The sequence below is a fragment of the Uloborus diversus genome, chromosome 2 (genome assembly GCF_026930045.1).
Source record: "Uloborus diversus isolate 005 chromosome 2, Udiv.v.3.1, whole genome shotgun sequence".
NCBI classification, from domain to species: Eukaryota; Metazoa; Arthropoda; class Arachnida; order Araneae; family Uloboridae; genus Uloborus; species Uloborus diversus.
Genome location: NC_072732.1, coordinates 26,196,827 through 26,217,573, shown reverse-complemented (window position 1 = coordinate 26,217,573; position 20,747 = coordinate 26,196,827). Strand labels below are relative to the sequence as shown.

The following is a 20,747-nucleotide window of genomic DNA, read 5'->3' as shown; positions in this document are numbered from 1 at the left end:
CGGAAATTAAAAAAAAAAAAAAAACTTTTAATATTTAAAAATTGAGCCAATTTAATATCAAAATAGTAATTTTGTCAATTGTGCAAACAATCAGCTGTTTTAATGATTAGTGGGAATATAATATTAAGCTCTCTTAATTAAAGTACAGCTTAGTTAGTAGTTTCAAATGTATGTCAACAAATAGTATTTAGTAAATTTAAGGATATACTGGTAATTTATAACTTTATTTTCACATCAGAAATAATGACATTGATAAAGTCTGTCATGGAGGTGAGGAATTCTCCATTAATACAGACCTAATTGATACATTTTTCCGGGAAAATTTTTTTTTTTTCTTCGTTACTACAATCTGCACATGTTAAGCATATGAAAACATGTTCACTTCATTTTTTACATTAATTTACATCCCTCAAATTCAAGTTCACAGAGGTGAAAAGTCAAAATAACCACACTAAGTTTTTAAAGCAAAATCTTGCTTCTTGTTTTTCGACAAAAATCTCACAACTTCAACTATGGCTGAAAATAAACAAGGGGACTCCCTTGTATCATGGAAAATAAAATTTAATGTCATTACTACCACGTGTTAATGAGGGATGGCATTTTGTGTTTAGGTAACAAAGGTGAGAATTTGTGTGACATGACTCCTTGTCCTATTAAAACAAATGAAACATTATATAAAAAAATTAAATATGCTTAAACAAGTAGTATTTGAGACACTTAATGAAAGGAATAATAAATAAATACAGTAAAACCCCTCTAATGCGGACTAAACAGGACAAATTTTTTTTGTCCCCAATAGAGGGGTGTCCGCAGGGGACAGGGGTTTAATAATGTTATTTGCATTGGAATTGGGGAATTAAAGAATGTTCATATAAGAGGGGTGTCCGTTAGGAGGGGTTTTACTGTATATACTTTTAATTAAACAACTTATTAAGCAACATAAACAGCTACACAAGGTGTGTGATGCACCACATTGTTGAGAATTCACATTTTGTGAACCAAAATATGCTAAAATAAAAATTATTATTAAAAAATTGTTCGCAGGTTTAAAAAGATATATTTTTGATGAAATTAAAAACCATTGTTAAATGAATTGTTCCTTAAAGTTTTTACTCTAAAAGGTGTGTGACTGAAAAGTAACTTTTTGAAGAATGACCTGTATATGTAGTGAGATAACTCGTTTAAATAGGTATAATAATAATAACCTTATGTCAGTGGGTTAGCTCTGCTAAAGCTTAATTAAATGAAAAATAATAGAAAGAAAATACGTTATATTTAACAGTTTTTACAAATTGAGTAGAGACACAAAGTTGTCCTAGGTTTGGTGAATATTCAGAAGCTTTTATCTTAATGCAACTTTAGAGGCTTTCGTCACTAAGCTTATTTGTTTTTAATAATGGTCATATCCGAAAATTGTCAAGTTGGGCAAATGCATAGGTGCCCTTTTGTTGGACGTCTTTTCATCCATAAGCTCATTTCTTTTGCATTGGAAAAGACTTTTCTTGTAAAGCTAAAACACCTGCCTGCAGTAATCTGCAATTAGTGCTTTCTGACATTGTTTTCTCTTATTTTGGGTAGGTGGATTCTTCATTTTCTGCCATGCACAGAAGTATCTGATGCTTGGCAGAAAATGTCTTGATTTTATGGGTGCAATTTGGTGTATGAGCATGATTATTAAAATTTATTTGTTAATAGCAATATTACAGTAAATTTTCAATACTATTCAACTACTCAAGAGACGCAAGTACGATTGTTATGAGTTTGATGTGGTTCAAAAGCCACAGGTTTCTGACAAACCTAAAAAGAAAGTTAAAATAAAGCTCAACACTATCTTGAGAATCAAAGTTTACGTAAAATATTAAGCGACTTGTTATAATATTTTAATAAACGTTTTTATTGTTGTTATTATTTAGATCTGTGGATCAGAATCTTTTCGACAAGAAGGAGATTTCTTTGACTATCTTATGGAAAAGTTCCAGTTATACATTGTGCCAGGAAAGGAATTTTTTTGTGCTCAGCCTGGATGGTTTAGGATTTGCTTCACAGAATTTCCGGATGATGTTGAAGAAGGTAAAAAATTAAATTCGAACACTTCTTCTTAGTAAAACTGTAAGAAAAAATCCTAAAATTATCTTTCTTTTCATATGAATTAATAATAGTAACTAAAATATTGTACAGATCATATTGAAAATGTTAGAGTAATTCAGAAAAAGTAATAAGAAAGAAACTGTTTTCTATTTATTTATTTATTTTTGATACAAAGTAAATGCAGTTGAATTGCTAATAAAATGAAAGTTGGAATGTTAGGGGCTGGGGGAAAACCCAAACCTTCTTTCTCCGAAGATTTTTAGATGATCTATTTATTTACTAATTCATTTATTTTAATACTCTAAAAACACTTTTTTTGCAAGTCTAATTTTCGCGATTTTGGTGATTACTTATTTAGATGATTTTTTTTTTCCTTTGTTTCTGTTATTTTTTTAAAATAAAATTTTAAAAAATATATTTGACTTCAGGAAAAAAAAGGAAATCCAAAGCTCTTAATTTTTATGAGCAAATGACTTTATTTTTGATAAAAGGTACCACTGGATATTATTTTGTTTGTACCTTGGCAGTGCCCTCCTCAAAGAGAAAGGTTGCTGTATTTGGTAACTGATCAAATTCGATGATATTTTGTTCTCACTTATATTTTGCCATAATCATCACAAGTGCATATTAGCAAAACTAACTTTATGTGTGGTAAATGGATTTGGTTGAACTGTCAAAAGTTTTAGAAGACAATTTTTTTCCTTTTTCATTTTTTTTTACATCACTTTCATGCATAAAAGTTTTTATAACACAATTTTGAAAAAGAGCTAGGAGAAAAACTATGTATGAAGGTGAGATAGGCTACGTGTTTTAACCATTCCTCAATTGGGGAAAAACATCATAAATGACACACTTAGTCAATGAAATTGTTATTGATTTGCTTGCCTCAAAAATTAGTGTTTAAAAAATAACTTATAAGTTAAGTCATATCTGTATGAATTTATTTTTGAAATCTGTTTTGTGAACCTCCACAAGCTTATGTCTCATGCTCATCATTTCAACTTTTATGTGAGAACAGCAAAAAAAGGTACATTCCTAATATATTTACAAAACCAGGGAATGGTAGGGTTTCCTCCTAAAAGATAGCCTACCCAATTTTTGTTTCATTGTTTCTGTATAGGACTCAACCGCTTGGAAAAAGCTATGAAGGAATATAAAGGAGTGAAGATGTAGCTTGTGTGACATTATGGTAAGAAGAATGGCTTTTATTTTAGTGATGTCATAAAAGGTATAATGGCTGCTACTGTTTGCTTGGGTGGAAAAATGGTCTGGACAAAGTTGTCACTATTTTTGACACAAAAAATATGCAATATACCAGACAGCCCAATTATCACATGCAGTTTCGTTCTTATTTGAACTCCTCAGTCAGGAATAGGGAATAACCGAGCCAGAGGCAGATGTCATCTCATTGAAGTGGAGAACTGGTAGATAAGGTGAACTTATCTGACCAGCGAGTGTCTGCAGTGTGGTTCGACTCTTGAATTGAAGGCAAAGTTTGGGGGGGGGGGGGAGTTGCCAGTTTGTTCTGGCACTCTCGGCTTCAATGAGATGACATCTGCCTCCGGCTTGGTTATTCACTATCCCTGACTGAGGAGTAAGGTGGGCCGAAAAAATCGAATTTCTGCAGAGCACTTAGCCTTAGTGCGGAAAATTTGAGACTCTCTAACACTAATTACTGTAAAAAAATTTGTGACTGAGTTAATGTTTTCTGCTTTGGCAAGAGACTTGAATTTTGTAGTTTTTAGGAAAACATCATTCAAAAAGAAAATTTACAAAATATTTTAAATTCTGATATACTTTTTATAAAAATGTAAATATATTTCTCGAAATGTAAGTTAGGCGACCTGGGGCCCGTATAAAAAGTTTAATTTTATATTTTTTGACTCATTTTTATTTTCACTTCAAACTTTCAATATCTTAACTCTGCATCTGATTTTGAATATTTTTGCAATTGGAAGTACACGTAAAACTAACGGTTGCAAAAATAAAGGTCTTGCTGGTTAAAACGGAACACCCTGTACGAATAATGTTTTAAGAATAAAATAAGAATAGTTGACAAATTCATAATTTAAAGGTCTTTATTACAATAAAATCTTACATTTATATATACAAATTTTTTGATGCATTTTCATTATTTACAAAAACATTGGTTCATAAGATAATCTAAGAAACAATATGGAAAATAATTTTTGATGAAATTTGAATATATTTACCTAGGGTAAAATTATTCTAATAACACAGCAATAGAATAAAATTCTTTAGCTCATAATTTTCACCAGTTAAAATAATATTTAAGAAATTTAACTACAATAATCTGAATCTTTTTTCAGGCATTTTTGTTTCACTTGACATGCACTGGTTCATATTGGGAAAAATATTCTAAAATGGAAGCATACTAAAGTTCTTTTTTTTTTTTCTTGTGGTAGGTAATATTGCAGGTAGCCGAGTTTTTCTCTAAATAGGTGTTAAATAATAAAGTTAAAAAAAAAGAAAGTTTGTTGCAGATATTTATCCTTTTGGAATCTGCATGTTCCAATTTAAAAAAATTTATTGAAAGACACTTAATGTTCTGGAATTCGAAAGAGTAGTTTTTATTTCAATACTTTAATCTCTTAGTTTAAAATTGAAAGACAATTAAAAATGCATAATGAAAGCAGAAAAAAATGTTTTTAAATGTTTTAATAGGCAAGGTTAAAGGATTTATGGTTTGTTTGGACTATTTATTTTTCATTATTTTTTATTTTATTTTAAGGTTGGGAAACATTTTAAGATGGACCCTTTGAAATATGAATTCTTATTATCTTTTCACAAAATTTATGATTGAAAAATTAGATCTTTTACAAAACTTGCAGTGAGCAAATATTAGGTATTTCGTAAAATTATTATTTTAGAATTAAAAAGTATTATAAATTCCTAAATTCCTTTTCATAAAACTTACGCAGGAAAATGTTTTCTCACGTTTCAAAATTTGTTTAAATGAGACAGGGGAAAAAATGAGTGCTTTGAAAAATACTATTTGACTGCATTTGTCATGGAAATGGCCAATTAAGATGATGGCATGTGGGGAGAGGAAAAAGAAAACAGAATGTGATATTTGTGTTTCGCTCATTTCAAAGTGACTCTGCTTAGTTTAGAGGCTGTAATTGAAAACTAACGTCCCTAAAAAATTAATAGATGCTTCTATTTCTGTTATTAAACTGGATGTCAATGTTCACATCTTATTGGTGGTCAGGCTAGAGCCGGTATATAAATAGGCCGTCGCACCAGCTTAAGTTTAGCCATTTTTTGATCAAATTTTTCATTGTTGTGCTGCTAGGGTTACCACAGCAAAGTTTCGGGTTTCGCCAAATTTTCCGAATATAATATTTTACTTAATCAACAATTTTCACATGCTGGTAATAATCGCTCACACTGAACAATCACCAAACACGATAACTCGCCAAATAAGACAACCACTCAAACACATGCTCTGATCCAAAATAGCTCATCTTAAGCTGATGCGCCAGCTCATATATATATATATATATATATATATATATATATATATATATATATATATATATATATATATATATATATATATATCAGGGCCTTAGGTCAGACTATAGGCAATGTGGAGTTGGTTGCTCATAAAAAATTTTAATGCACACACACACATGTATATAACATGGGTGCATTAGTTCCCCCCCCCTCCAGGAGCGTCATTCCAGTACCGGATAATAAGTTCCTTTCACATAAAATATGTGCTAGTTTAATTTTGCAAAACAAAGCATGGATTGCATTTGTATTTTTTTTTTTTTTTTCATTTGTCCATCGAATTGTCTAAGAAAACACCAAAGACTAAAATTACTCTTCTATAAAAGAAACAGTCAGCGTTCTACCTCATTGACCACTTTTCACTATACACATCCTAAGGTGGAGCTAACATAGCTTGCTCCGTCTTTTCTTTCTACAGCCTTATATTTTTCAGCCGACAGAAGCTAAAACAAAATTATGTATTTGCCTAAGCGTTTGAATTTGAAACCAAAATCATTGTTGTTGGCTGAGGACTCAGTGGTGCAATCAGAATTTTCTCATGGTGAGGATTATTAAAGAGAAAAATGTTATAAATAAAATATGAAATTTAAAAACCAAGCAGTCTCTGAAGATTAGTTTTGTCATCTAATAACTTTGTCACTCTTCATAATTGAACAATAATTTTGCCTTTATTTTTCCCACTGTATAAGTACTGTAAAAAAAAGAAACAATAAAAAATTAAGACATTCAAAATAAAATGAAGCTGTATTCAATAATGAAAGTTAAGGCATGTTACAATATTAAGAGGAATACTTTGAGAGCATCATCAAATGATTCACATCATCTATAATTCGCCCTAGAAATGATCAATTATTTATCCTTACTGGAATATGAAATCCAATTCGTTTTGTTCGTAGGCTTCGTCATTGAACCCCCACAATTTAGAAGTTGTGTTTGAAAATAGAAAAGGCAGTCTTTTTCTGAAACATAAAACTAGTATTTAGAGGTGTAGACTGGTATTTTTCTTTGATAGCCAGTGGCCACTAATACCAGAAATTTTGGTAGCCACTTCAAATTTTTGATAGCCAAACACACACGTATCTTTCTATATATATATATATATATATATATATATATATTTATATACGTGTGAGTTAAAAAATCTTTACCCATACCCAATAAAAATCAATACCAGTCGTTATTTTCTTTTTCTCATTGAAGAAATCAGAGTATGACTTGAAATGAAATATAATGTTGTTAATATCAAATGTTAATTAAAATTTCAGTTTACAGATCCATTTAATATAAAATATGATATATTAGTGCAGTATACAGGTATAAAGCTACTTAGTAACCTTTTGAAAAATATTCTGCAGTAATTAGTCGCAGCTTGTATGTGATAATATATACATGTGTAGCACCATTGTCACATTACATATTTTTGATGTGAAGAAATAATTGTATTGTAATTTCGGGTAGATAAGCCGCGGCTTATACGTGTATTAAAATTGAAATTTAACATCTGCGGCGTATCTGTGAGGGAGGCGTATCTGAAGAATTTTTTTACCTCACCCTACTTTCTTAAAGATTTTCATGTTTGCACAATCGAGCAGGAAAAAAAAAGCATTCAAAAACGCCAGTCAAGGAGCTCTCAAATCGCACTTTCAAACAGATTTGCTCTGAATTAACTCCCCTAACTGCAGTAGGGTGCACATCCATAGAATTTCGCCGTTGTTATTCTTTCCAATGCTGTCAGATGCGTGATAATATAATGCACTTCACAAAGCACTAAAGTGGAGGAATCACTAATTTATTATTAATATTTTGAAACTGTTGATTGAAGATGCAGCTTTTGAAAACATTATTTTGAATAATGTTTTAAAATATTTTAATCATGATGAAATAAACAAAAAAGTTAAGCAATTTTTCGATGTAACAATTATGACACGTTGATTTGAAATTTTTTTAATTTGGAATGAAGTTACAATTTTACTATTATTATTACCATTATTATTATTTTTACCAAGTTTGTTTTTTCAACCAACCAAACAAAGATGTAATCTAGTACCACAAGTTATTTGCATAACCGTAGCATTTTTCAACCTTTTCTTTTTTCACACATGCAGTGTTGCCAGATTGGGGGGAAATTTCCCCATTTTGGGGAAATCTGCTGCTCTCTGGGGAAATTTTGGGGAAACGGGCTTTGAGGGGAATTCTATGGGGAAAAAATTCTTTTCCCGAGGGTTTTTTCCCGGGGGAAAAAACCCTCGGAGAAAAAAGATTTTTTTTTCGTATTTAAATTTGTGTCAAGAAGTAATAGTAACATTGTTTGTATAAAACAGCGTTGTCTTAGCTTTGCTCAACTTTATGGAATTCGCATTATGTGGTATATTATGCTATGGAATTTGCATTGTTCTGCGTGAGTAACTAGTTGATTGGTGAAAAAGGTAAAAATAAGTGTGATGAAAAATGTTCTTGGATAAATATATACAAAAATTATTGTTTAAATGTACATACAGAAGCAGAGTAGTAAATGCGAGTAGAAAAAAAATATTTGGTTATTTCTTATCTTTCAGTCAGGCACTTGTATTTATGACTTGTGGCACCCGCACGGCTTTGCCCGTAGTAGAAAATTAAAAGGTCTATTGGTTCACACCTGTATATTTACAAATAATGCATGATGAATTTCTCGCCAATTGGCTTGCCCACGTTATGATCACTTGGTAATTTACTCGTCCATCTTTTGATAATTTTGCTCGGGAAAATGTTCTTAAAATTGGAATAGAAAAAGAACAAAATCGAATTTTCAAAAAATTGCTTAAAGATGCACACCCCCATGCTACAAACTAAACAGCCAAATTTCATGAAAATCGGCTGAACGGTCTAGGCGCTATGCACGTCACAGAGATCCTGACAATATCCAGACAGAGAGACTTTCAGCTTTATTATTAGTAAAGATAAAGAAAGATAAAGATAAAGAAGACAAAAAAAAAGAGAAAATGGGAAGAAAAAAAAAGTTGGGGAATTTTATAAGAAAATTTGGCTATTTGGGGAGAAAAAAAAATTTCAAGAGACACAAAATATTAGAGGGAGTCGATTCATTTTATGAAAATATTAGTGGAAAAATAATTTTTGAGGGGAATTTTGATAGAAAACATCGCTTTTTGGAGAAAAGTTGAAAGGGAATTGGGGAAATCTGGATTTGACCATCTGGCAACACTGCACACATGAAGTTTACTGCATTATTATTCTATCGTTATTCGTTGTTGCTTTGTCTACTAGTACTACCTTGGTTACTTTTTCTCTTGGATTGTTTATGATGGCTCCTATTCGAAGGAAAAGCCACATAGCTGCTTTCAAGCTCTCGGCTGTGAAGAGAGCGCTAGAAATTGGGAATAGAGCTGCCTCTAGAGAATTTGAAGTAGACGAAATATGAATCCAGCGCTGAAATTCGAGCAGGGCAAGCTCGAAAAAATGCCAAAGACAAAAAGGCCTCGTCAGACGGGCGTTGTAGCTTGGCCTGTTTTAGAGAAAAATCTTGCCAAATGGACCTTGGAGCAACGTGAGAAAGGATTGCCTGTGTCCACCCTGAGAATTAGGATGCAGGCAAAGCCTCATTGCTGCTGGCATGGGGATCACGAACTTCGTCGGGGGCCCCAATTGGTGTTTCCGGTTTATGAAAAGGAAAAAACTTTCTGTGCGGGCTAAAACCACTGTTGAGCAAAAGTTTCCTTCGGATTGGATGGAAAACAAGGAAGCTTTTTTGACTTTCACGAAAAAGAAAATTGAAGAAATGAAGTTGTGTGGCAGGCAGATCATTAAGGACGAAGTGCCCGTCACATTTGACTGCCCTCCAAGCAGAACTGTACATGGTACAGGTGAAAGAACTGTTTCCGTGTTGATAACAGGGAATGAAAAATCGTCGTTCACTTTTGTTCTAAGTTGCTCTGCTGAAGGAGAAAAGTTTTCTCCGTTAGTTATCTTCAAAAGAAAGTCCCTAAAGGAAACTTCCCTAAAGGGGTAGTGATTGCCGCCAACGAAAAGGGCTGGATGTGTGAAGAAATGATGGTTCTTTGGTTGGCGGCAGTCTACCGGAAGGGGAAGGGCGCTTTTTTCCGCCCCCAAGGCCTCATTGTGTTAGATTCAATGCACTCGCATTAAGTTCCGGCAGTGAAGTCGGAAGTTAAAAATTGAGCTCCAAATTGTCGGTGATCCCAGGTGGGCTCACCAAAGTTCTGCAACCACTTGACATAACTGTAAATCGGGTGATTAAATGTGAATTGCGTAAAAAGTGGGAGGAGTGGATGCGCTGCAGAATCCACTCCTACACCATAACAGGAAAAATGAGAAAAGCGTCGTGTGAGGAGGTGGCCCAGTGGGTGCATGATGCCTGGTAAGCTGTCCGGGCCTCCACCATAATTTCATCTTTCGTGAAGTTGGAAATCATCTCAAATGAAAGAGAACTGAGTGACTCAGAAAGAAGTGAGTGTGATGAAAGCGACTTTCAATTAGATGACAATTTGCTTTCCCTTTTTGATTCTGATATCGACGAATCAGATTTTGAAGGTTTTGATGATGTGTGATTTTAATGTTATTATTTTGTCTTATTTTAATTGTCTATATATCTCTTGATTTTTACTCTTTTATGTTTTAATAAAAAAAAAAGTTTATAACAGAGTTAATTGAATAAGATTTTAAATTTTGATGAAGTTATTTCGTGGAAAATCATGAGATAAGATTTTTATTTATTTATTATTTGAATTTATATATTGCTGTTTGTGTAGAAAGTAATATAAACAATCAAAAATGATCGTATCTATATACATAGAAGAGAATTTCAGACTAATTGAATGTCAGGGGCACCATGTTTTGATTTGCTCTCCCGCGGCGTATACGATGGGACGGCTTATCTACTCGAAATTACGGTACTTTATTATTTTTGAAGAAGAAATTGGCACTCAAACTTGTAATGCATATTTTACGTCAACATTTACAGAATTAATTTATGTTCTTCAAAAAGGAATAGATGATCGAAAGTTCTAATGGTGGGGACATTTTACTAGGAAAATTAATATATTTTGTTAAATGCAAAAAAACAAGCTATTTTCTTTGATAGTTACTTTTGAATATTTTTAAAGCATAGATTTATTATATTTTATACAACATTTATATTAAAAAGCATTTACTCAAGTGATCAAAACAGCAACCGCAGTTGTCAAAAATGGCGACTGCGGAAGTTCTTTTTTGGGTCACTTTTTTTTTTTATTGCTAGCATCATTTTGCTACAAAATTTTTACAATTTTTTTTGGGAAACATCGATAAAAAATGAAGATTAGATTTAATAGAATAAAGTTCCCTGGGAAAAAAATTTTGGGGAGCAAATTTGGAAAATTCCCTGACTTTTCCCTGAAATGTTGACCTGTGTCATTTTCCCTGACGATTCCAGGTTTTCCCGGAGCGTACGAACCCTGTATTAGGCTTATGATTAGGTTCATATTTCTAATTCTCAGTTTTAGTTTTGACTCACTGACTCTATTTTAAAAACCCCTCTCTATATTTAAGTTGCTTTTGAAAAAATTCAGATGCCATAAATTTCCTACACTCGCCTAATTTTGTCTCCTTGCCCCCCCCCCCCCCCAAGCTCCCTGCTATAGTGGTACCCCTATTACTGAAGCTCTGTGCACGCCCCCTGCCTGGAACTCCACCTCAGCATTACTAGAGGTAATGCAAAGCATTATATCCAGTAATTTTTGCATTATTTTGAGGTGACTCAGTCGGTCACTGCACAGCATTTTTCCTTACTGACATTGCAGCATGCTATAAAATATCCCTTGTTTCCAAGGTTTGAGATGTTTTTGCAACAATGTCTAAAAAATCTGCAAATTTAATATATATATATATATATATATATATATATATATATATATATATATATATATATAGTGGGATAAGATGTTAAACTTTTAAGTTAGCCTTTTGGAAAATTTTTTACTTCTGATGCGTGATATTACTATAAGCTAAAAATAATTAAAATAAAAGTTGCAAAAATAAATAAATATATAAATAGAATTTATTCATTTTTAGTTATTAAAATATAGTTTTCAACAGTCAAAAACTCTGAAACATTTGAAAGGTACAAAAGGATTGAAGTTTCAAACACTGGAAATAATTTTTCGCGAATCCCGTGTGCAATGTAGGCATGTCTCCCGAAAATAAAGGTATTAAGTATTTATTAAAATAAAACTTAAAATAAGTTAATTTAAAGTAGCGAATGCAGAAACAAATTCCGTTTGTCAAAAATATTAATATATAGACAAAATGCAATAGGATTGAAATCTCAAACACGTGATGCAATTTCCCGCGAAGTACGATTGTAAAGGAAGCATAGATCCACAAAAATAAATCCATTAATTAAAATTAAACATAAAATAAGCTTATCTAAGGTATAACCTGTTATAAAATAACTTCTGATTGCCAAAAATATTGAAATATTCACAAGATGCAATAGGATTGAAATATCAAGCCACGAGATGCAAATCCCCGCAAAGTACAATTTCAAAGTTCGGCTTCAAAAGCTAATTAATTTAAAATGAAAATATAAAACAAGCTCATTTTTAGTAGCATAAGTCAAAACAACTTTCTCTTGTCAAAAATATCAAAATATGTACAAGATGCAAAAAGATCGAAATCTCAACCACAAGGTGCAGTTCCCCACTATGTATGATTGCAAAGAAAGCATTGGTCCAAAAATAAATCCTTTCATTAAAATTAAACATAATATAAGCTAATCAAAGGTAGCCTGTGTCAACATAACTTCCGATTACCAAAATTATTAAAGTATTTACAAGATGCAAAAGGATTGAAATTTCTATCACGAAATGCAATTTATCGCGCGAAATACGATTTCAAATTCATCATGGCTCCCTAAATAAAGTCAGTCATCAATCATTTGACTTTGTTTGCATTTGGTTTCTGCTGGACCATAGTTGTTTTTCACTCCCCCCCCCCCTTAACGCAGTGTCTAGCGACATGCAGCTGGTTTTTTGCATCAAACGTGAGGTGTCAGCAAATCAGCAAGGAGAGGGGCAACATTTCAGTTTTTCTTGCACCTCAATAAGTAATGTCACCCCCCAGAGGAGCATGAAAAACTACTTTGGAAGCACAATGCAAGCGATAACGAAAACTTGGGAGAAGTTTTTTTTATGTTTTTTTATAACACAGTGGCAATTGGCACTGAAATTTTTGGTCAGCATTGAAACTTTTTGGTCAACAGCCAATCTGCAGCTCTACTAGAATTTGCTTAGGTAGTGCTGCGCTAAAACTTAACTGCCCTTTCATTGTACTATAGAAGGTGTTGGCATGAGAGTTGTATATATATATATATATATTTTTTTTGAAATATTGTCATTTTTAAAATGACAAATTCATGGCAAGTCAACTACATGAAGTCACTTGTTGTCGTGATTTTGAAGTCCACTTGATATTTTTATCTATATTTCGATATATATTACATTCTATGAGTAAAATCCTGAATTACATGCTCAGCCACTAACTTACCACAAAATACAAAAACCTAGAATTTTTGAATAATTTCAAGCCTTTTACTATTTTATGGTTTTCTCTTTTGTTACATTTGTAGGGATTATTGCAAAACTACTTACTTCTACTGCCTTTGGAATATCTTCTAATTTCGAAAATTTGTTCCCTAGAGAGCTGCCATCATCTATTTGAGTTTTCAAAATTTGTTCATGAAACTGTTGTACCATCAAGCTCATGTAATGAGGAATATCAGCCAGGTAATGAGGAAGAAGAAATCCACTGAAGGTTGTAGAACGAGAAAGGAGCTAACAAAAAGGAGTAATGTAATTGCAGAAACTGTGATGAGCATGTTTTTATTAAAGTTCATTCTATGTGTTTTAATAGTTGCCATGTTGTTATAAAATGAAAGTAGTGGTAAAATGACATTAATACAGAATTTTTAGCTGTGATGAACAAAAAGAACATTAAAAAGAAGAAAATATGACATACTGTAGTTGGGACAAAACTAACTTGCTCGCATTTTGAAGGCGGGGCAGATCCTAATCACGGCATCATGATACTCTAGGTCAGGTTTGCCCCAACGACAGCATTAGCACTGGTATCTTACCTGCAGGCCATAGCTCGCATATGGTCAGTATTATGTATCACATAACATCATTTTAGCCATTTTGCGGTTTATCTGTGATTTTTATTATCTGTGCTCAAATTTTTCTTATTGATTCATATTTTAATTATTAACTTTCTGCTAATGTGTTGTGCATATAAGTTAAAAATAGAGCCTCATACAAAAATATTAGCTTTAATTTTTATGTTTTTTTAGTAATTATGATAAAATCAAAATCGCTTCTATGTAATACGGTCCAAAAGTTTAGGGACAAGTTTTATAAAACCTTACCCAGAATAGTTCACCTCACTGAAGCACATTCACTTTGAAAATAGTCACCTTGAGCGACTATATACTTCTGCCACTTGAGATAACATATATATATCAACGTACAGCCCACACCGATTAAGCCACAAACTTGAAATTTGGCAGGCATGCCCACATGATTACGAAAGTATCCACTAAGAAAGGATTTTTCGAAATATCAATTAGTTCCAGAGAAATTAATTAAAACCCCTTAATTTCTGTGAAATTATAGCCTGTAATTGAAATTTAAATCCCTTATTTTCGAAGGCTTTCTTCCATTAAAATCATTATTCAGTACTTCATCTCAACTTTTGGTTGATAGCGAATTTTAAATTTGATATTGTTTTTGTTTCTCACGTGATTCTTCGAGGCTTTTCTCAAGTCAAATACTAATGTTTCTGCCATTTGCTTTCACTTTTTCAAAACTGGAAACGAAGTTTTTAAGAATATCATCACAGATAAAATATATAAAGCATTTAAGTTTTATTTCACATCTTAAAAGCAAATGAGTGATTTTTTGCAGTTTATTATTAGTTTGCTTAGTACTGATTTAGAATGTGAATTTTCCTGTCTTCGGCCCCATAAAATAGATGCTTAGTTGGAAAAATACAGAAAAACGATGCAGTATGCTGCAATACAATTAAAAAAAAATGAATTTTTAAAACTGAGTTTTTGGCGAATTTTTTAATTTAAGAGAAGACTTTTTCACACGGCCAATTTTATGTAGCTTGCTTCAGAGTCGGTTCATCAAGCAGAGCCAGATTTAGGGGAGGGCAGGTGGGGCTACTGCCCCGGGGCCTCCACAACAAAGGGCCACAACAAATACCACAATAAAATTTTTACAAAATATCCTAACTTTCACGGGTCGAAAATATCAAATATGTATATCAAAATATTCGGATATATATCGAAGTATTGGATATTTTCGAAAATATGATCTTTTCGAACCTTGATTAGGAGACTCCACACTTCCAAATCCGGCCCTATCATCAAGCTCCTTCATTAATTTAGCATCAGAAAAAAACCAAAAATGTTGTATACAAAGAAATTCTTGTTTAAACATGGGTATAACAATAAAATGTGGATGGTCTGCGTTTGCAAACAACATGAATACTTTGAAAGGATTGTTAATGACAGTTAAGGATCGGTTAAGGACAAGGGCATTTATATAAGGAGTCCAGGGTCCCTGGGACCCTCCCAAAATTAGAAAAAATTATAGGTAATAAGTAATTATTATAGGGGATTTTTGTAACTAGGTGCACCAAGCACTGTTATCCCCTACTAATTCCATTACCCGAGCTTTAACTTTTTGAAACTATTTCTTGCACCCTCCAGCTATGTTGCTTTAACTTTTCCTGAAGAAAGTGTTGTCCCTGCAAATGTTTTTAACTGTTAGGAATATGTAAAAGTCACATGGGGCTAAGTCCGACGAAACACGATGTTATTTGTTTGACATATTGACAGTATATTGACAGTACTGACCAATTAAAGAGTGCATCCTTGACATGAAAGTGGCTTTCTTCACCACAATGAATTTAAAGCGGCATCGCTGAAGCCTTACAGGAGGATGCGAATAATGGCTTCCAGGAGTGTGTCCAAAAGTTATATGAACATTTGCAGAAGTGCATAGTCACTCAAGGTGACTGTTTTGAAGATGGATGTGCTTTGGTTGGACTATTCAAGGTAAGGTTTTATACAGCTTGTCCCCAAACTTTTGGATTGTACTGCATATATAACAAAATTCCTATACATCAATTTTTTTTAGTGATTTGCTACTTTAATATATGGAGGTCCAACTGCACTTTAAAAACTTAGTTCTGAACAGCTTTTTTTTTTATTTGGAAAAATAGATGACCAATTCAATTCCATAGGGTTGCCACCAAGTCTTATTCAACCTGGGTCCAAAGGACACAGGCATCCTTTTAAACCTGGGTCCTTGCTACAAAAAAATGCCTTCTGTGTTTTCCATCCTAGTTTTCAAATTCTGGCTCTTTGATGCATTATATCCTGTCAGCAGCAACCCTGATATTATTTTTAAAAAAATCAAACCAAACAAAGAAAAAAAAGTTTCAACTTCAAAACATCTTACAATGATCAGAGTTGTTTTACAGATCAGAGCCATAATAATGCACATATTTACTAATTCAAACAAGTTGGTTGAAAAAGAAAAACTTTCATAATATTAACAAATCATATCAAAAGAATGAAAATGTTTATACATATTAAACAATAAATAATACATTTTTACATAAAATGAGCACTTGTATAACATAGTTTTTCAAAACAATAACATATAACTATTGAACTGATATTAGCATATTCATTTAGAAATGACTACTTTTTTACATACTTTAAATGGCAAATCGTTATTCATCACAAGCTCCATATTTTCTTTTAAATATTGTGACACTGCTCCGATGATAACTAGTCTTCCTTTAATAGCTAGATGTTTCTGTAGCACTGGAAACAGTTTGCCTCCAACAGCTTCCCAAATAACATCAATGCCATTCTATAATTATGTGCATTTTTTAGTGCATCAAATAGTAATAATCACAGATTGAGGCAGTGAGAAGCAAAGGGATGTAAGGGGACATTTTCAAGTTTTGAATAAAATGCATTTAAAGATAACATCCTAGGGGGGCTTTCATTTTTTTTCTAAATCATATTGTACAGCAGTACCTACCAGGGCTACTAGTACTATCTCTTGCCCTATGACAGAGGAGAAGTTCCTCTACTATTTCTACTTATTATCTCCAAATAATTAATTTTGCCACTTGCATCCCTTTGCGTCTCACTGACTCAATTGAATAATTTTTTAAATAAAACAAGTTAGATTAACTTGTCACAATGCCAGATCTGTTTGAAATCACCAAATTAAATTAAAAAAGTACTGGAGTATCAACAAAAGAGAAAAGTGGTCCGATGATAGAACTGAAAAAATAAATATTATCAATAACATGAAGGAAAGCTACTTTTTAAAAACCCTTTAAATGGAACTAAAAGTAATTGCAATAATAGGTACAAAAGAAAAAAATATTTAAAATAATTATCTTTACTAATAATAAAGCTGAAAGTCTCACTGTCTGGATATCGTGACGTGCATAGCGCCTAGACCGTTCGGCCGATTTTTATGAAATTTGGCACAAAATTAGTTTGTAGCATGGGGTGTGCACCTCGAAGCGATTTTTCGAAAATTCAATTGTTTTTTTCTATTCCAATTTTAAGAATATTTTCCCGAGCAAAATTATCATTTTATGGACAAGTAAATTACCAAGTTATCATAACGTGGGACCATAACATGGGCAAGCCAATTGGTGAAAAATTCAACATACATTATTTGTAAATATATAGGCGAACCAAAAGACCTTTTAATTTTCTACTACGGGCAAAGCCGTGTGGGTACCACTAGTTAATAATAAAAGCAATAATTTTATTTTTATGCTTCAGAAAAAAGTTTTCTTAAAATAAATGTATTAAAAATTTTGTAAATAAAAATAAATGAAGTGCATAATAATAATAATAATAAAACAAAATAAGTTACCTCCATAAAAGTTTTTTTTTTTAATAAATTTATTTAAAATAAAGTAACATTTTAAATAAAAATGACGATAATTGCTACTTCCTCTGATGAGGTTTAAAACCGTATAATTTCATTTTATTTGTGTATTTTAACTTCTAAACAACAATTACAACAGTTTATCTGCATTTGTGTAGAACTTCTGCATTATTTACTGGCACAGTCTGTAATAAAAATGATATTTAATTTCAAATTGTGAATCAAACTCAAACTGAACAGGAAGCAATACAGATGAAAACAATCATGAAAAAAACCAGAAAATTTTGAAAAAAAAAAAAGTTTTTTTTTTCAGAAAAGGTTTAATTCCACTACGAAAAAATTGAAAAAAAAAATTAACTTTTTGAACTTTTCAAGAAGTTTTAATTGAAATTTTCAGCAAAAAGTGATTAGAAATTTTTCATACATAAATTCTGATGCAATTTCCTCCCCCCCACCCCCTCTTTGTATGTTAAAATACTGTCTAACTTTGATAATGCAAGTTATATGATAATGTAATTTGCATATTGATCATGAAACATTTAATACTTTTTGAAAAAAAATTTAAACCAATATCCTTAGTGAAGAATTTATTTTCCTTCTTCATAAAACAAACAAGCATAACTTTAATCACAGAACTATGTTTCTGCTGACCGTGCGAACCAAATGTACAGGGTGCGGCAAGCAATTTTCCATGTAACTTTATTGAAAATAAATAAATTAACAAAACACAACAAATAATAGTATGCGAAGGCCTTTAGCAATTAGTAAATTAATTGGTTTCAAACTGGCCGCCTTTTGAAGCAATACAGAGGTGCAACGGCTTAATTTTCACTCAAAGGCTGCAAGTCATTTAATGAAACCTATTTTTTCCGGTAAAAAAACTTTTTTTTCCACCACTTCAAAATTTCCAGAAATTTTATATCTCTAATCTGAACCTTAAATCAAATCTTTCTTCTTCTATCTTATCTTGCAGGTAATACATGGTTTATGTAGTTTTTAAGTACCAGCACCCCTGACAACGTATATACAAAATTTAATGATGATCAGTTGAGTACTTAAGGCGTAGCAAACAAAGAAACAAAATAAAAAAAAGTCTCTTTCACATTAATAATATCAGTAAGTATTAACAGCGGTGCCCACCAGGTGAAGGAGTGAACATGGCTGAAACTGAGTCTCTGAAATATTTCAGGGGCAGTTTGTAGGGATCATTTTTCTTTTTTTAACTTTTTTTAGGTGGAGGGGCCTTATTTGTGTAGGGGAGGCACTCTGTAGCATTGGGGGGGGGGGGGGAGATGACATCACTCTTGCGGTGGACACCTGTGTAATTAATATACCCATTAATAACTTTCTTAATTGAGGACCCCACAAAAATTTTTAGCCCAGGCCCCACAAGACCTAGGGCCGCCCTGACAGCCCAAGTGTCCAGTGATATTGGAAAAGTTCTTGTTTTTCAACTATTTTTGGGAAAAAAACAGACAAAAAACTATAAATTAAAATTCTGCTTGAGATAAACAAGGCTTATGGTTTTTTTCTTGATCATTGCTGAATTGATCGATGACTGAATGTTTCGCCACTGTACAAAATGTCATTGAGTTTGTATGAATTATTTTTAAATACTTAATCTCATGTAACTTGCAGCTTCAGTTTGAATTTTCTCACAACTAGAAGAACAGTTATTAGTATGTGGTACAAACTTATCTAGTTTGCATGATTCATTTTCTAACCGACTTCAAAAAGGAGGCGGTTATCAGTTCAGACCGTATGTATGTTTTTTTTTTTTTTTTTGTCCACTCACAGCGTGTCACCTAGTGAACCGATTTGGATGATTCTTTTTTTAATAGATAGGGGATGGCTCAACTTAGGTCCCATTACTTTGTTTGACCATATTTGTTCTATAAAAAAAAAGTTATGGGCAAAAAACAGTAAATTTCATGTAATTTCTGTATTAAATGATTAAATATAAAACCCATTGTTATAAAGTTTTGGTGCCATGCGACAGTGACATTAATAGTTAATGTAATGATAATTTTGAATGAAGGCTTCTCTGAAGCAAGCATCAAGTTTCTTCAGTGTTATTGCTTTATAGTCGGGGGAAACCTAAACTCGAAGCGAGATAATGCTGTGATTAAGATCTGCTTAGGCCATCACAATTCTACCAGGTTAGGTTTGCCTCAACTATAATTTAGTGTTTTTATCGTTATCAACTATGCCAATAACAGATGATCTAGACTAAGTAAGGAGATACAGGATTGCATCACAAGCAACTTGTATGCTGTGAAATGTACATTAGTTAGGGAAAACGTAATATTTAAATGGTTATAATTTAATAAACACACTACTGAATTCCACAGAGGAACAAGGGTAATTTTTTAGTGGCAATCGCTTAAAGTTTTAAGGCATGTTTATAATTTTTTTAGTATGGAGCATTTTTTGTGAAAAAAATAAGGTGAAGTTTCGTGATGGTAACTCTTACTATTTCTGAAATATTTACACTAAAAAGAATGAAATAAAAAATTTTGAAAAAAAAAATAGAACCGACTTCAAAATTGCTCTAAAAAGTAAAAAATAATTTTATTCTTTAAACACCATCGATAATGCTTTTAAACATAATTTTTGAAGTTGGCGCAAAAACCATAGATAAAATCATTCACAGGCCATAACTCAACTACAACTATAAATTTAACCAGGCCCAGTTTCTTCACTATCACATACATTATGCATTGATAACAGCATATTTGAGTAACGATACAAATCTTTCATTCGTAACTTTGGATGCTTTTCTGAAAAAAATATGAACGAAGCATGGTTACACTGGATTTTATCTATCGTTTTTGTGCCAACTTCAAAAATTATGTTTAAAAGCATTATCGATGGTGTTTAAAGAATAAAATTATTTTTTACTTTTTAGAGCAATTTTGAAGTCGGTTCTATTTTTTTTTTCAAAATTTTTAACAATAGAATAATCAATTAAATGTGGTTTTTAGAGCCAGGGAAGAACTTGAAACTCACCCTCACCCATCTTTTTTCAATTTTTAATATTGCGCATCAATGAAAAAAAAAATGAATTTGCAACCCTCCCCCTCCAAGTTACTGCTCGAGAAGGGGCCCTGTTTAAAAGCAATCAAGAAACTTAAATCC

General features: G+C 32.1%; 1 protein-coding gene and 1 long non-coding RNA gene across 2 annotated transcripts in view; one reads left to right on the top strand and one right to left on the bottom strand.

The window, feature by feature from the left end:
• The window catches only part of LOC129216921 (uncharacterized), a 28,886-nt gene extending 15,370 nt beyond the window's left edge, over positions 1–13,516 (top strand). The window contains exons 6-8 of the long non-coding RNA XR_008580188.1: positions 1,914–2,070; positions 3,209–3,277; positions 13,314–13,516. This is a non-coding gene — a long non-coding RNA (uncharacterized LOC129216921). The remainder of the gene's footprint in view (positions 1–1,913; positions 2,071–3,208; positions 3,278–13,313) is intronic.
• The window catches only part of LOC129216920 (prostaglandin reductase-3-like), a 28,255-nt gene continuing 13,321 nt past the window's right edge, over positions 5,814–20,747 (bottom strand). Inside the window, exons 8-10 of the mRNA XM_054851137.1 lie at positions 16,404–16,562; positions 13,266–13,448; positions 5,814–6,316 (exon numbers count right to left, since the gene is read on the bottom strand). Coding sequence (XP_054707112.1) covers positions 6,269–6,316; positions 13,266–13,448; positions 16,404–16,562 — 390 coding nt within the window. The 3' untranslated portion in view covers positions 5,814–6,268. The remainder of the gene's footprint in view (positions 6,317–13,265; positions 13,449–16,403; positions 16,563–20,747) is intronic.